The sequence below is a fragment of the Schistocerca cancellata genome, chromosome 1, assembly GCF_023864275.1.
Source record: "Schistocerca cancellata isolate TAMUIC-IGC-003103 chromosome 1, iqSchCanc2.1, whole genome shotgun sequence".
Classification (NCBI taxonomy): Eukaryota; Metazoa; Arthropoda; class Insecta; order Orthoptera; family Acrididae; genus Schistocerca; species Schistocerca cancellata.
Window position 1 is genome coordinate 1,040,780,642 of NC_064626.1, and position 17,829 is coordinate 1,040,798,470.

General features: G+C 43.9%; 1 protein-coding gene across 1 annotated transcript in view; it reads left to right on the forward strand.

Annotated features, from left to right (window-relative positions):
- Positions 1 to 14,788, forward strand: part of LOC126162901 (solute carrier organic anion transporter family member 74D-like) — a 209,376-nt gene extending 194,588 nt beyond the window's left edge. Inside the window, exon 14 of the mRNA XM_049919713.1 lies at positions 14,558 to 14,788. Coding sequence (XP_049775670.1) covers positions 14,558 to 14,763 — 206 coding nt within the window. The 3' untranslated portion in view covers positions 14,764 to 14,788. The remainder of the gene's footprint in view (positions 1 to 14,557) is intronic.
- The last annotated feature ends 3,041 nt before the right edge of the window (positions 14,789 to 17,829 follow it).

Genomic DNA, 17,829 nt, shown 5'->3' on the forward strand with positions numbered 1-17,829 from the left:
CAGCAGAATTCCTAAACTTCGTCTGCTTCGCGGTCACCTCCTGCTTCTCATTACTTTCGTCTTTTCTGATTTATCCTAAATCCACATTCTATATTCATGAAACAGTTATCCTCAATTTCGGTGAGGATAACAATGTCATAAGTGAAACACTGCATCCCTATCTTACATCCTTTTTAACACGAGCGCTTCGTTCTTGGTCTCCCAGTCTTATTGTTCCCTCTTGGCTCCTGTACCTATTGTAAGTTATTCGCCTTTCCACAGAGCCTACTCCTGCTTTCCTCAGAATACCGAATTGCTTGCACCATTTCACACTGTTGAATGATTTTCTAGGTCGACAATACCTATGAGCGTGTCTTGGTTTTTCTTAAGTGTTGCTTCGACTATCAAGCAGAATGTCGAAATTGTCTCTCTAGTGCCTTTAGCTTGCTGAAATCCAAACTAGTCGTCATCCAACAGATTCTCAGTTTTATTTTCAATACCTCTTTGCATTATTCTTGTCAGCACCTTGAATGCATGAACTGTTAAGCTGATTGTGGACTACCTCTCTGCTGCTGCTATGTTCTAGTTTGTGTGGATAATATCATTCCGAAAATTCCATGGAATGCTATCTATCCTTTCTGCCTTATTTGATCTTAAGTCTTCCAAAGATCTCTTAAAATCTAATCCTGAATCCTCTATGACTTTCATATCGATTCCCATTACTTCTCCTATAATGTCGTAAGGCAAGTCCTCCCTCTCGTAAATGACTTCAGAATATTCTCTCCACATATTTCTTTTTTACTTTTCCTATATCCTGAACAAATTCCTTCTATAGCCATTTCTTTTTCGATATCTTGACGTTCTTTTTCTGCAGTCATTTCGCCTTGACTTCCCTGCACCTCCACCTTATTTCATTCCCAAGTGACTTATATTTCTGTATGTCTGAATTTCCCTGAACATTTTGGTATTTCCTTATTACGTCGATCAACTAAGTACTACCTCTGTTACCCGAGGTTTCTTCGCAGTTACCTTCCTTGTACCTGTCCACATTCTGAGGTTGCCATTTTTATAAATGTTTTTTTTTTTCCTTTCCAGCGGAAATGCCCAGTGCCGTATTCATACTGCAGTATCGACAGCCTTAAAGACCTTCCAACAAACATCATAATTTCTCAGTACTTCAGTGTCCACCTTTCTTCCACACTAATTCTTGCGAGCGAGTCTCTTAAACTTCATCCTACCGTCATCATTGCTAGGTTATAATCTGAGTCTATGCCTGCTTCTGAATATACCTCAAAATCCATTGTCTGATTTCGGAATATTTATCTGACCATGATGTAATCCAGTTGGAATCTTTCATGTCTCCAAGCCTTTTCCAAGTATATCTTCTCCATTTGGTTTTTGCACTCTATATTCGCTATTATTAACTGAAGTTTATTGCAGAACTCAATCTTTCCCCTCCCTCATCCCTACTACCAACCTCGCATTCTTCCGTAACTTTCTTCATTACCCTCCTTCCACGTTCCAGTTCCCCATCATTATCTGATTTCCTACTCTCTTTTAATAAGGAATTTCCCTTTCAGTATCGTCATACGCTTTTTATACCTCTTGATCTTGTGCTGATAACAGCCTCTTCGTTGCCTCAAAGGCATTCTTGACTAACATCAACTCACCACGCCAAATCTGAAAGAGAACGCTCGCGGTCGTTACAGCATGTAGTTAAAGAAAACCTGATTTGCATCCGCATATGGTGCTACTGACGCCACTTATGCGACTGCACGAAATGTGAACACATATCATTCTTCAGGTGTAGAAACACGCCTACCGACTTTCGTTTATGTCTGACATCTCCTTCTTGGTGTATGCTCATTACACCTTGATATTAACAATGACTGGCGTCGCTCGTTAACTTCCCCTTTCTTTCAATTCCTTGTAACAGAGTAGATATCTGTTTGTGTTAAACTGAGCCTTATGCTGAGTTGAAATGATTACAAAAATTTAAAATTGGAATTGGACGATTGGAATGGCAGAGCTTAATCGATGGTAGGTGCGTCTGGGCGACTCGAATGGAAGAGATTAATTGATGGTAAGTTACGTCTCGACGAATTGAATAACAAAGCTTAATTGATGGTAGCTTACGTCTGGGTGTATGATAAATGGTCGTGTTGTCATAAATCACAATGCGGCGTGCCTAATATTGACCATAGTATATCTTATTATTCATCTTATACTTGCAAGTGATTTGCTTTCTGAAATAGCCGGCCGCTGTGGCCGAGTGGTTCTAGGCGCTTCAGTCTGGAACCGCGCGACCGCTACGGTCGCAGGTTGGAATCCTGCCTCGGGCATGCATGTGTGTGATGTCCTTAGGTTGGTTAGGTTTAAGTAGTTCGAAGTTCTAGTGGACCGATGACCTCCGCTGTTAAGTCCCGTAGTGCTCAGAGCCATTTGAACCGTTTGTTAAGTCCCATAGTGCTCAGAGCCATTTGAACCATTATACTTTCTGAAGTGAAAACAGTTTGTACGAATGTTACGTTTACTTAATTCATATTTTAGCTGAGTATTGTCGACACACACTTGCACTATTCTATCATTATCATATTTCTTCTTTCATTGTGGATGAAGCCACGTCACTAGGTCGTAATCCACAAAATGGTAATTCCCGCTCTCATGCTACTTAAGATGTTTCATACTTCACTGGCAATTGGTCTACTTTAGCCCAATAACGTAACGCACTTTCTGTTTGCGAGTCTATTGCTTTCCTTAGTTTTCCTATTACTTATGCCCCTTGGTTCTCCGGCATTAATCGTCTCCTTTAAACGACACAGTATGCAAAACCTGTGGTATATGGGTTCCTCGCACCCTCATACTTGATGCATGGAAGTCAGATCACCGAACATACAACTCCTTGCATTGTTCCTGTCTATTCTCGTAATTACTCAATATAGTCAAATTCTAACCCCATGCTTAACCCACGCCAGAACCTCCCAAAACATCACAGACACTAAACAAGCCAACTTAGCCAACAGAATATAGTACTGCCAGATACTGTTCTCCTGAACACTGTAATAAAAAAATAGCATTCGAATTCCACAGAGAAGCTTTAACCCTATTCTTGGTTTCCTTTTATCACTTAAGACCATTACTGGGTTGTTGTGTTTGACGATGCATGCTTGGGTTCTTTCCATACTCTTCTCAAACAGTGCACTGTCCTCAAGAGATCGATAGATTCCCTTGCATTCCATCTCAGAATTTTTGTGCATCGAGTATTATGCGACCTCTTCTCCTGCAAATTGGAATAATCGTTGTCTGCCAATAGGAAATGAAGTGTGCTCTTTTCAGAAAACGAGATCCCGAAGCAGAGGCTGTAGCTGGGTTATTAGCATTCGTCACAGGCACTGCTAACGGTGCCACACTTTGCAAGAGGTAAAGTAAAATATAGCATAGCATCGTTGGGTACGATAACACAAGGGTCATGCTCAGGCATCCTAGTTGGAGAGACCATCTTTATTCGCACACACTGACATTTCTCCTCGAGCAGGCCCATTCACGAATGCTTTAATACAGGGTGAACATCATTCCCATTTGTTTCCGAACCGTGACGATAGTTGTTCCGAACTTTTTCAAATGTTATTTTGGATACCTTTTTGTCCCAGAGTTGACAAATATGATACAATTATCCCGAATTTGGTATTTATTTCACCTGTATCGGTGTATTTTGTAAGTAATTTTAGTTAAGTCGATGAAGATGTTTGACAAAGAGTGTCCACTTACATTGTTATGCACGAAGTGCAAGGCTGTTTTCTACCGCGAGAGAAGTTGATCGACATCTAAGAGGTACAATACACGCATAAAATTAGATCCATGGCTGCATGGTCTGTCCACACGGTACTATCTATCACTGCGAGCTGTACCGTTATGACGTCTTCGTGGCGCCTTGTGTATCTGTGGCCGCATGCGCAGTGGCGCGGTCCGTTGGTTTAAAAGAACGGACCAAGTGGTGAAGCGTCAGTCACCCGGATGACTGAAGATGGCTGGACGGTATACAGCCGAAATATCAAAAGAAGAAGTCAAATTTATGCGACCGCACACTCGAAATTTTATGGAAGAATCACTGTCCCGCGAAAATATGAAGATGCACATCAAGTACCTCTTCGGAGAGGAGATGGTTTTATGTGTTCGGCGATTGGATAAGTTACGATACTTGAGAGCGAGACCTCTGAGGTCTTTAATAAGTTTCTTATAAGTTTCCGTGACCGTGGCATAGTTCCGAAGTTTGCCAGGTTAGTAAATTTTATAAAATCGACTGCCATGAATAAGATTTTATTTATATTGTTGTTAAGCAGAGGATCCGCCTTTACCCATCGAAAATTGGACCTGGTTTCTGAACAGCTTTATCACCTCTATCTGAAGATCTGCGGAGTTACCATGCAATTCGTGGCACTGCTTAGATGGTATAACGTGGCCCATGTCAGACTGGATTCGTGAGGTGGTCACATCGAGAGGGACGGCAAAGTTTAGCCGGCTTGAGACCTTTTCGCAGCAAGAAATTATTTATTCGACGCTCCGCATTAATATGACGAATAAAGATTTGGACGACTCTACGATGATGCTTTTCAGTAAAGGACTGAACTTTGCACCCACCAAAGGTTTTGCCAGTACCTGCGTTCATAAGTGCCGTTGAAGAAGCAGTTCGAGCTCTTTCCACTGATTCACAAACGAAGTAAGACGTGCAACTTATCGAGCAGTTATGAAGTCTCGCCCGCAAACGAGTAACATTTCTGTCGCAGAGATGGCTCCACTATCTAAGCTTCTCCAGGATACCGAGACGATGGTTCTTCCAGCTGATAAATGTACAGCCACTGTATAATGTGTCGTGGTGACTGTCATCAAAAAATGAACAGTTTACTGAGTGACAGCACATACCGGAAGATCAGTAAAGACCCTAACAACAAGCTGGCAAGGAAGACTGCTTTGCTTCTGAACGCCTGTCCCTTTCCACCAGAAGTTTAGCGAAGATTGAAACCAAGTGGTGTGGTTCTCCAAGGCTTTATGGGCTTCCAAAGTTCCACAAGGAAGATGTTCCTGTGCGCCTTGTGGGAAAATGCACTCATCACGTAAGTAACTCTGCAAACTTCACTAGCAAACTAATATCACTCAAACTGAAAAATTCTGATATATTAGCCAGTTTCGATGTAATGTCGTTGTTCAGAAAGGTTCCCCTTTCAGAATCATTATTTCTCATTGGCAAAACCTTTAATAAAGAGATTTCAGCTTTGCTTAAACACGTCTTGACCTTGACATACTTTTTTATTCAGTAACCAGTTTTCCAAACAGACTGACGGTGTCACCATCGGTAATCCTTTGTCACCATTGGTGGCCAACTTCTTTATGGAGGACTTGAGGAAAAGGCGTTGGAATATGCTATCTTGAAGCTCACAGTATTTTGGAGGTATGTTGATGACACGTTTGTAGTGTGGCCCTATGGTGAAGATAAATTAAAAGAATTTTAAATCATCTGAATTCCATCCGTAGACAAATTCATTTTACGGTGGAAAAGGTGGAAATCGAAAAAGATGGATGTCTTCCATGTTTTGATGTTTTGTACGAAGCAAAGGTGATGGCACTCTGAGACATGAAGTATATCGGAAATCGACGGATACAGATTTATATTTACGGGCAAGTAGCTGCCACCAACCTTCGCAGGATGTTCTCAGAACTCTGGTACAGAGCGCACACGTCAATGCTGAAGACAGCAGTTTGGAGGACGAGCATCTGCACTTGAGAAGAGTTTTTGAAGCCAACGGATATTCTCCACAGCAGATACGTAAGGCACTACGAATAAACCAACAGGGGGCATAACGATTGCACAAGAAGACACTGAAAGTTTTATATCCTTAACTTTTCTGACATACGTGGGAAGCCTATTGTCAAAAATACGACTGGATCCTCAGCAAGCACAAATTCAAAGCGATTTTTCGCCCTGCACCAAAGACAGCAGCGCTCCTGCGTTCCGTTAAAGATGATTTGATGCTTCGAAAGCCTGGGGTTTACAAGATGTCCTGTGATTGTGGCCATTCATACATCGTGCAGATGACACACACAGTCCATGAGATGTGCACAGAGCATCGCAAGTATACCCAGTTCTTACAACCTAATAAATGGGCGGTGGCAGAGCAGTATACTGGCACTGGGCACCCTACGGTGTATGATAATGTTGAACTCGACTTCATCTTTCTGGGACGCAGTAGTGAAAGAAGCAACTGAAATTCGGTTGGCGACGAATATAATTAATAAAGATAGCGGCTTCAGCTTGGACGAATCATAGAACCTAGCATTTCCTATAATAAACTCACAAAGACGTCGCAACGGTGCAGCTCGCAGTGCTACATCGATATCACCGTGTGGATCGACCATGCAGCCGCAGATCTAACTTTAGGCATATGTAGTACCTCTTTGCCACCGATCAACGTCTCCGGAGCCTTGTGTATCTATGGGTGGATGCGTAGAGGCGCGGTCCGCGGTTTTAAAAGGACTGAGCAGGTGCTGGAGCGTCAGTCATCCGGCTCAGTCTGAAGATGGCTGAACGGTACGCAGCCGAAATATCAGAAGAAGTTAAATTTATGCGGGTGCACGTCCTACGTTTTATGGAAAGTTAGTAATCGTGTTCATTATTATAATCATTAGTCAATTTACATTCGCTTTTGGATAAAGGAGTCTTGTAGAATTTTCCTGCATTATTGTCTTCACATATGTGCAACCATGTTGTTCCTGCATGTTTTCTGTCACCTATTCGCATTACATTACGTCGTCTTACTGGAGGCACTTGCTTGGATTTCCTTGTTCCATGTATTATCAATCTGCCGGATTAGAAGTCCCGCCTACTCCATTTTAGTCTCATTCATTTTATGATTTGTTCTTGATGCCCGTTTATCTGCTATTGTGTCTTTCCTAACAATTTCCTAACATGCATCCCTCCTTTGGCAGCTGAGCAGCCGCCGACTTCCGCATTAAATTTCCGTGCCTCGCTCTACTAACTCAAAACTGGTAATATACCGTACACTGATCGAAAACTTTCCTGTTCACATTGAAAGCTTCGTTTTGAAAATCCAATTCGGTCTGCCAAAAGCACTTCAGTCTTTTACTCATCTGTTTAATAGTTTTCTTTGACAATCAGTAATTAGTTTAAACTGACCTCTCATCAGCTACTGGTTGTAAAACTTCATTTTTAATTTATACTTTTTTTCGATACGTTGGCTGTACATTATTATAGCGTGTACTGTAATTAATTTTCAAACTTGCTGTATTAAGTTTTGTGTTTCTTGAAATGTACATGCACAAGAAAGAAAGAGTACAATGTCAGTCGCGAAATGAGCTTGAGATACAGTCCGCTACCACATTTTACATCTTCGTTTCCCGAGTTTAAGTATAGCAAAATTTGAAACAGTTCTTTTTTGGCGAACCCGAATTAACTCTTTACTCGACAGTCCAAATAAGTGTTGAAACAATGTTGAACTTTCCACTTCTCCCATGTCAATATTTAAAGCCATGCCACTATCTACATACTCTATGGAATATTCCGGGACCCGACTACAGGATTGGTATATGTACACCATCAACAGTTCATACATCGTTTCCTAGCAGCTTCACCGAGCGAGGTGGCGCAGTGGTTAGCACACTGGACTCGCATTCGGGAGGACGACGGTTCAATCCCGTCTCCAGCCATCCTGATTTAGGTTTTCCGTGATTTCCCTAAATCGTTTCAGGCAAATGCTGGGATGGTTCCTTTGAAAGGGCACGGCCGATTTCCTTCCCCATCCTTCCCTAACCCGAGCTTGCGCTCCGTCTCTAATGACCTCTTTGTCGACGGGACGTTAAAGACTAACCACCACCACCACCACCACCACCTAGCAGCTTCTGCCGGTAAGTACATAGCAATGAAACAGAGTCGTACAAAAATCCCACACTCAAATTTCCATGGAAATAGATGAAATTTATTCTTTTCATTGCACCTGGCCTAATCCATTAGCCAACACTGCCATTGATCTTAGCTACTGACTCCACGATCTGATATAAGGGCTCTGCATGGAGATCACATGCATCCTCAAAAACCCAAAACACTCGCCTAGAACACTTGAAAGCGTATAAGTAGAATTTCACGTCTACATACAGGAATAAACTATCGAAAGCTTATGGCAAAGCAATTTCGTTGTTCGTGGAGGATCGTTAGCTGCGAGTTCCGTCAGTCAACGAGCTCCTGATTTTGCGAGCTTCAAACTACTCCCCGAAATTATTTTACAATTAGCCCTCCCAGCCACTCAAACTCAGGACATAAAATGAGGCATTTCAATTGGCCATTTCCTGTGAAGTGCTGCTTTCTGTCTGAATTGCCGTCAGTTTTCTTCCTGGTAAATACGTACCATTCCACGCTCTTCACCATTCCTTGAAACAGCCCATGAAGTCTTCACTACAAGCCAATTAGGAGCATTACGGAAAGACAAGCTGGCTGGTTCAAATGGCTCTGAGCACTATGGGACTTAACATCTGAGGCCATCAGTCCCCTAGAACTTAGAAGTACTTAAACCTAACTAACCTAAGGACATCACACACTTCCATGTCCGAGGCAGGATTCGAACCTGCGACCGTAGCGGTCGCGCGGTTCCAGACTGAAGCACCGGCCGGCAAAGACTAGCTCATCATCTCCGTACGAAAGAAAAGCTCCCCGGGTATCAGATATAACGTCCACAGTAACGAACAGGAAGAGCATGCAGGAACATACGGGAAGTTAGATGTTTCAAATTCTGGCTAGTCTAATGCTATATGGAATGCGGTGTCAACAGTGACACCAATACTTGCAGGATGGCCCCTCCTATCCCAGAATTGTGGGTGTGATACTGTGGGACGCGATCTTCCAGAACCATGGCCAGCACAGTCAAGAATGTTTAGTTTACTCAGTAACAACATTCTTTCTCTATTACCAGCTACTTCCATCCAGGATCTATGGCAGCAGCGTGGCCCATCAGCATAACAACGACTAGCTGCTTGTATAGCCTTGCTGATGCAAACTGTAGTCATCTCTGCAGTCCACCAGCTTATAGTTGGACTCTCGTAAGCTAAAGACAGCCCGAGGAGACCGGCAAAGAGGTGCAGACGCCGCCTGTTGAAACCAGGACTTGTGTAGAGTGGAGCGCCAGGAAATGACACTCATGGGGGATCTCGCCGTGGTGGAGTCAGTTTGACTTCCAGGAATAGACCAGCATCTACACCTTGCTGATGAAGCTGTTCGGTGTGGCTGTAGCTGTCTGGCCAGACATTTGACTGACGACTTGTTGGAGACCGCCGCGGCGCCGGTGGAAGTCTGAAGTTCTAGAGCAAGTGCTACTAGTGGCTGAGCGGGGAGCATTTATGCTTACGCTGTCCAGGTGCGTCGTGACAGGAGCGCGCTTTCCATCGCGTTGGCTGCTCTGGAGTTGCAGCATTGTGCTACGGCACGTGGTAACCCAGTCCACCACAATCTAGTCCGCTGCATTGCATAATGACACATCAACAATATTTTAGCACTTAGCAGCACATCTCGCAGCTTGTTGCGAAGTCTTCCCTAAGGCTGATGCCTTTGAGTGTTGACTCGTTATGATTTTTATAACTGATTTATTCCTGACAGCTCTAAGGTACACTGATGGGGAAAAAAGGCAACACCAAGAAGGAGTTTTGCGACATAAGCGAAAGTCAGTAGTTGTGTTTCTACATCTGAAAGATGATATGTATTTAGATTTCGCTCCAGTTGCATGAGAGTGGCGCTAGTAGCGCCACTATCAGGACGCAAGTCAAGTTTACGTCAATTACGCGCTGTAACAGTCGTAAGCGTTAGTTACCTTCGAGATTGGAAGTGGTGTGGTGTCACCGCCAGACACCACCCTTGCTAGGTGGTAGCCTTTAAATTGGCCGCGGTCCGGTAGTATACGTCGGACACGCGTGTCGCCACTGTCAGTGATTGCAGACCGAGCGCCGCCACACGGCAGGTCTAGAGAGACGTCCTAGCACTCGCCCAGTTGTACAGCCGACTTTGCTAGCGATGCTACACTGACAAATACGCTCTCATTTGCCGAGACGATAGTTAGCATAGCCTTCGGCTACGTCATTTGCTACGACCTAGCAAGGCGCCATATCCTTTGCTATTTATATTGTGAAGCATGTACAGTGAAGAGAGATGTTCACCAATTGTGGATTAAAGTTAAGTATTCTACCAGTTACCTCCTGTTTTGCTAGTCTTATTCCTCTGGCCTGTTCCAGACCTCACGCCAGCCAGCGTGAGCTTAAACGCGTGCCTTTCGGCTTCCTCCAAACTCCGTGAATTGGCTCCTGCCAATTCACAACAAGTGGTGAGTTGGTCTTAGTCAAGAAAGCTTTTAAGGTGACAAAGACGCCATTATCAGCATGTCACTGAGTTTGAAAGAGGTCGTGTAATAGGGCGGCGAGAAACTGGATGTCCCTTCTGCGATACTGCAGAAAGACTTGGTAAGAACGTAGCCACTATATATGATTGTTGGCAGCCGTGGTCACAAGGATGTAGGGTCGCAAGATGATCGGGCTCAGGGCGTCCACGTGGCGCTACCGACAGGCGTACCGTTCTGGCGCGTCATACTCCATCTGCTGCAGCAGTCTGATCAGCAGCTGGCACCATAGTGACGCTATGAACTGTTACAAATCGATTACTTGTAGGACAGCTCAGAGCCAGACGCCCTGTAAAGTGCGTTCCACTGACCCCAAGCCATCGTCAGTTGCGACTTCAGTGGTGTCAACCGAAATCTCGTTGGAGGGAAGGGTGGAGGTCTGCTATGTTTTCTGATGAAATCTGGTTCTGCCTCGGTGCCAGTGATGGCTGTGTCTTGGGTAGAACGAGGCCAGTTGAGGGTCTGCAATCAGCCTGTCTGTATGGTAGACACACTTGGACCTACGGCTGGTGTTATGAGCTGCGGTACGATTTCGTGTGACAGGAGGAGTAATCTCTTGTTTATCCCACTCACCCAGATCGCAAATCTGTACGTGAATCTGGTGATTCGTCATGCTGTGCTGCAATTCATGAGGCACATTCCACAGGGTGTTTGCCAACACATTAATGCTCGCTCATACAGGGTGAAAAGTATTTAAACCAACAAACTCTGGGAGGTTGTAGGGGACATCAAAACAAATATTTTTCTCTAATGTCATTTTTTTCTATGAGCAGTATTTAAACCGGTATAGGAAGATTTGTCTGGCGGCAAATTAATTAAACCAACAAACCCTTTTCCATTTTTTTATGACCAAGAGACAACACATTAACACAACCCAATTTCAATTACAGTAGATTTTCAAAAATGCCTCCATTGACACGTAAACAAAGGTTACACCGTCGGATCATGTTCTGTCTGACACGGGCAGAAACCCCAGGAGCATCCTGATTGTTCCAGCTGCTGCTACTATCCGGGTAACCAGATCGTCTTCTGATGCAACAGGAGTTGGGTAAACAAGGTTGCGTATCTCTCCTCACACAAAAAAGTACAGTGGGGACATATCTGGGGATCGAGCAGGCCTTGGTTCAGGACCATCTCTGCCAATCCATGTTTCTGGGAACCGTCGGTCCAGGAATCGACGCACACGATGACTGAAATGTGCCGGTGCCCCGTCGTGTTGGAGCCACATCCGTTGTTTTGTAGGGAGTGGGACGTCTTCCAGCAATTCTGGCAATGCTCTGTCGAGAAAATTGTAATATCGCCTACCATTTAATGGCGTAGGTAGCAGAAACGGCCCAATTAAACAGTCCCCAACAACACCGACCCACACGGTAACGAAGACCCGCACTTGATGAGCGCTAGTAACTGTGGCATGTGGGTTATCCTCACTTCAAACATGGGAATTGTGCATGTTGAAGACTCCACCACGCCCGAACGCTGCTTCATCGGTAAACAACACAGAGGATGGAAATGTAGGATGCATTTCACACTGTTCCAGGTACCACTGCGAAAACTGTGCTGTGGGTGGATAATCAACTAGTTCCAGGTTGTGGACACGCTGTAAGTGAAATGGACGTAACAATTGCTCTCAAAGGACTGTTCTTACATTCGTCAGATTCGTCCCCATGTTACATGCAACTGCACGAGTGCTGATTGGAGGATCCCGCACCACATGCTGCAAGACAGCTTCTTCACATTGCAGCGTTCTTACCGTACGACGGCGTCCGTGTCCAGGTAATCTGCTAAATGACCCGGTCTCACGCAGACGTTGGTACAGAGCAGCAAAGGTCGTGTGATGCGGGATACGCGTTTAGGATATTGTTGTTGATAAACCCGCTGTGCAGGTCGTCCGTTGTGATGCGCTACGTAGTACGCACCAACCGTATCAGTGTACTCAATCCAGGTGTATCGTTCCATTAGTAAACACAGACAATGCACTACTACACTGGTGGAGAGTAGTTGCCTAAAACTGCAGAGTGTAATACGGCTGCTAACAACTGAAGATCGTAATACGGCCTCTAACAACTGAAGGGCGTAATACGGCCTCCACCGGTTTAGGTAATCCTCATTCGAAAAAATGACATTACGAAAAAATATTTGTTTTGATGTCCCCTACAACCTCCCAGAGTTTGTCGGTTTAAATACTTTTCACCCTGTATACTGCTCTTGCAGCCCAGCACGCTTTACAGAGTGTCTACATGTTGCCTTGGCCGTCTAGATCACCAGATCTGTCTCTAATCGATCACGTGTGGGACTTCATCAGTATTAGCAGTCTCTGTATTGACCGACCAAGTGCAACAGGCGTGAAACTCTGTTCCAGAAATTGACATCCGGCACCAGTACAACGCAACGCATACACGTCTACATGCTTGCATATAACATTCTGGCGGTTGCATCGGTTATTAATGTACCAGCATCTCACATTTATAATGGCTTACCTCGCGCATTCATTAAACTGTCATCTTGCAATGTTAATCACTTACCTAGACAAATGTTCCCTAAATTTCATCAGTTCCACAGTAATTGTTTATTTGATGATGCGTTTTTTTCGTCAGTGTATTTTATGCCGTCGTTCATCTGTGAAACTGCGAAAAAGCCTCAATATACACTCCTGGAAATTGAAATAAGAACACCGTGAATTCATTGTCCCAGGAAGGGGAAACTTTATTGACACATTCCTGGGGTCAGATACATCACATGATCACACTGACAGAACCACAGGCACATAGACACAGGCAACAGAGCATGCACAATGTCGGCACTAGTACAGTGTATATCCACCTTTCGCAGCAATGCAGGCTGTTATTCTCCCATGGAGACGATCTTAGAGATGCTGGATGTAGTCCTGTGGAACGGCTTGCCATGCCATTTCCACCTGGCGCCTTAGTTGGACCAGCGTTCGTGCTGGACGTGCAGACCGCGTGAGACGACGCTTCATCCAGTCCCAAACATGCTCAATGGGGGACAGATCCGGAGATCTTGCTGGCCAGGGTAGTTGACTTACACCTTCTAGAGCACGGTGGGTGGCACGGGATACATGCGGACGTGCATTGTCCTGTTGGAACAGCAAGTTCCCTTGCCGGTCTAGGAATGGTAGAACGATGGGTTCGATGACGGTTTGGATGTACCGTGCACTATTCAGTACCCCTCGACGATCACCAGTGGTGTACGGCCAGTTTAGGAGATCGCTCCCCACACCATGAAGCCGCGTGTTGGCCCTGTGTGCCTCGGTCGTATGCAGTCCTGATTGTGGCGCTCACCTGCACGGCGCCAAACACGCATACGACCATCATTGGCACCAAGGCAGAAGCGACTCTCATCGCTGAAGACGACACGTCTCCATTCGTCCCTCCATTCACGCCTGTCGCGACACCACTGGAGGCGGGCTGCACGATGTTGGGGCGTGAGCGGAAGACGGCCTAACGGTGTGCGGGACCGTAGCCCAGCTTCATGGAGACGGTTGCGAATGGTCCTCGCCGATACCCCAAGAGCAACAGTGTCCCTAATTTGCTGGGAAGTGGCGGTGCGTAGGATCCTACGGTCTTGGCGTGCATCCGTGCGTCGCTGCGGTCCGGTCCCAGGTCGACGGGCACGTGCACCTTCCGCTGACCACTGGCGACAACATCGATGTACTGTGGAGACCTCACGCCCCACGTGTTGAGCAATTCGGCGGTACGTCCACCCGGCCTCCCGCATGCCCGCTATACGCCCTCGCTCAAAGTCCGTCAACTGCACATACGGTTCACGTCCACGCTCTCGCGGCATGCTACCAGTGTTAAAAGACTGCGATGGAGCTCCGTATGCCACGGCAAACTGGCTGACCCTGACGGCGGCGGTGCACAAATGCTGCGCAGCTAGCGCCATTCGACGGCCAACACCGCGGTTCCTGGTGTGTCCGCTGTGCCGTGCGTGTGATCATTGCTTGTACAGCCCTTTCGCAGTGTCCGGAGCAAGTATGGTGGGTCTGACACACCGGTGTCAATGTGTTCTTTTTTCCATTTCCAGGAGTGTACATTACGTACATTTTTTATTTAGTAATTTGCTAAGCCGCTAAGGAGGCCTTTCGCATAGAGTACAGAGATGTTGTTCTGCAGGGTTCCTGCTGTGCGGCACGGTGCTGGACGCGGGCGTGTGGTACTACGTGCGGGACCTGTGCATCTACGACGACGACGAGGTGGCGGGTGGTGTGGGCCCCGGCGGCGCCCCCGGCCCCGCGGCGCTGGGCCGCCGCTGCAGCCGCGCCGTCTCCTTCAGCCGCGCGCTCGCCGACGAGCCGGAGCTGCCGCCAGCCATACACTGACCGCACCGCTAGTCAGCGCAATAAAGCTCGCCTCAAAGCCAGCTCCTGCTCACTCTCACTAATGCTCCCCTTTATCCTTACAGGTGACTCGACACAGACACTATGTGGCATCCGAAATTTGATCCATTATGAATGGTTTTTTCAAAGCCTGCGACTGTAGATACAATAGGTTTGTTTATAAATAAATAAATCTTCTGCTACCAGTCACGCGTTTCGAGAAATAATTCCCATTTTCAAGTGCGTCTTTTGGTGTGTCTTAAGCCATTTCTGTTGATGTTGTCAGTGTGTGTGAGTCTGCTTCATTTTGTTGACTTTTACTGTAATACATAAGAAACACGCGATTATTAGTTGGGTATCAATTCTTTTTGTGAGGTTAGTGGCTAAAATTTAAAAGAATTTGTACTTACAGTTTTCTAATGGTCCATTTGTTTAGAGTCTCACACACACTTAACATCACACACAACTTGCTGTACACTTTACACATCGAAAATATCTTACATAAACAAAACAGTTACAAAGCTCTTCTTACAGGTAGTCCACAGAGATAACATTATAGGTCTTCCACAGATTATGATATGCTTTTTTACAGAGGTTATTTATCTTAACAATTTGGCTCATGAATTACTTATATTGATTTTACAATTGTGCTTATCTCTATGTTTCACCATTTTTTTAAGTATATTATCGAAACATCTGAAGAAATTCACTGATTCACTTTCAAGTTTTTCATTTAATATTTTATCTTCATATTTTCTGTAATGTGAATATATTTGCATTTCTTCAAGCAAATCAATTTTATGTCCTTTATTTAGTCGGTGGAGTACTTTGACATTTTGCTCTATTTTTCCAAATGGGTGTCCTGTATTATGTATGTGTGTTGCTATTGCTTATGTTGTGTTTTCGTTCTGTGTGTATGCTCTAATGTGCTCTGTATACCTGTCATTTAGATTATTGAAATGATTAAGAATGTCTGTGATGTGTTTGGTATCTCCTTTCACTAACAGTGAGAAAATCAAATTTACAGTGGAACATGAGCAAAATAAAAGTATCGACTTTCTGGTCCTAAATATTAAACGGCACAACAACTCATGCACATTCAAATTTTATAGGAAAAACACAATGACCGACACCACAATCCCTGCAACCTCATGTCACCCAAATAATCATAAACAGGCAGCATACAGATCAATGCTGCATGGGGAAACAAAAATACCATTGAACCAAGAAAATATGCAACAAGAAATAAACATGGTGAAAAAGATTGCAGTTGCCAATGGTTACAATGCTTCCATGGTTGACACAATCTTAGACAAAGTGAAGAGAAACCCAGGGACAAACTGCACCACAGAAGAAGAAGAGAAAAACAAATGTATATCTAGCATTCCATACATAGGCAATGTATCACAGAAGATTTCAAATATTTTCAAAAATCACAGAGTAAAAATTGGGTTTTCTACATCTAATAAACTACACCAAAAACTAATACATAATATAAAGTGTAATCATGATCCATATTCAGACTGGAATATACAAGGTAACATGCCAGGAATGCTCCAAGTTCTACGTAGGACATACAAGCCGAAATATCAACACCAGGTACACAGACCACATTAGATCATGCATACACACACAATAAACCCACTACATCAGCAATATCAATACAAATACATAATACAGTACAACCATTTGGAAAAATAGAGCAAAATGTCAAAGTACTCCACCGACTAAATAAAGGACATAAAATTGATTTGCTTGAAGAAATGCAAATATATTCACATTACAAAAAAAATGAAGATAAAATATTAAATGAAAAACTTGAAAGTGAATCAGTGAATTTCTTCAGATGTTTCGATAATATACTTAAATAAAAATAGTAAAACATAGAAATAAGCACAATTGTAAAATCAATATAAGTAATTCATGAACCAAATTGTTAAGATAATAACCTCTGTAAAAAAGCATATCATAATCTGTAAAAGACCTATAATGTTATCTCTGTGGACTACCTGTAAGAAGATCTTTGTAACTGTTTTGTTTATATAAGATATTTTCGATGTGTAAAGTGTACAACAAGTTGTGTGTGATGTTAAGTGTGTGTGAGACTCTACACAAATGGTCCATTAGAAAACTGTAAGTACAAATTCTTCTAAATTTTAGCCACTAACCTCACAAAAAGAATTGATACCCAACTAAAAATCGCGTGTTTCTTATGTATTACAGTAAAAGTCAACAAAATGAAGCAGACTCACACACACTGACAACATCAAAAGAAATGGCTTAAGACACACCAAAAAACGCACTTGAAAATGGGAATTATTTCTCGAAACGCGTCATGCGAATAGTAAAATAAAGAAAAAATCGTGACTGGTAGCAGAAGATTTATTTATTTATAAACAACCCTATGGTATCCGAAAGCTGTTGAAACATATCAGAAACAATACGAACGTCCCTTTCGTCCTTGAAGCTTCCGTTGCGCCACGAAAACAATTATATGTGGCCGTGGAAAGAAAGACGCTCTCATACCTATGTGTGCTGAAACGCCCGCTAAATCCCACAGGTCTAACAGGTAATTAGGGTTGTGGAAAGGGCCGGGGGAGTTGCGGTCGGATTCATTTCACAATTGTGATTTATTATCGTTTAGTTCACAAATACACTTTTGAATGAATTAAATTTGCTTCGCGGCTGAAGATCTCCAAACCGATGCTTTAAAGTAAGTTCAATTCTGAAAAGACATGACACATAGTTAAATTTACGAATAAGATAAGTATACATATATGAGATCAGCATGCGGAGCGGCTGAAGGTCGCCGGATTAAATCTTCAGAATTCCAAATATACTATTATGATTACTGAAGGCAGAAGGCCACAGTGTTTTAAGATGCTAACAGGGCTGGTGGCCCACAAGGTGCACAGAAAGAGATAAACAAACGCAATAAGATGGCTGAAGGCCGCAAAGTTAAATTCTGCAACAATCAGTAAAACAATACATTAAGTTTAATAATGTTCTTTTTGCAGAACCAACGGCGGAAGGCCCACAGTAAGTTGTAAAATCTTTCAGAGGAAATTA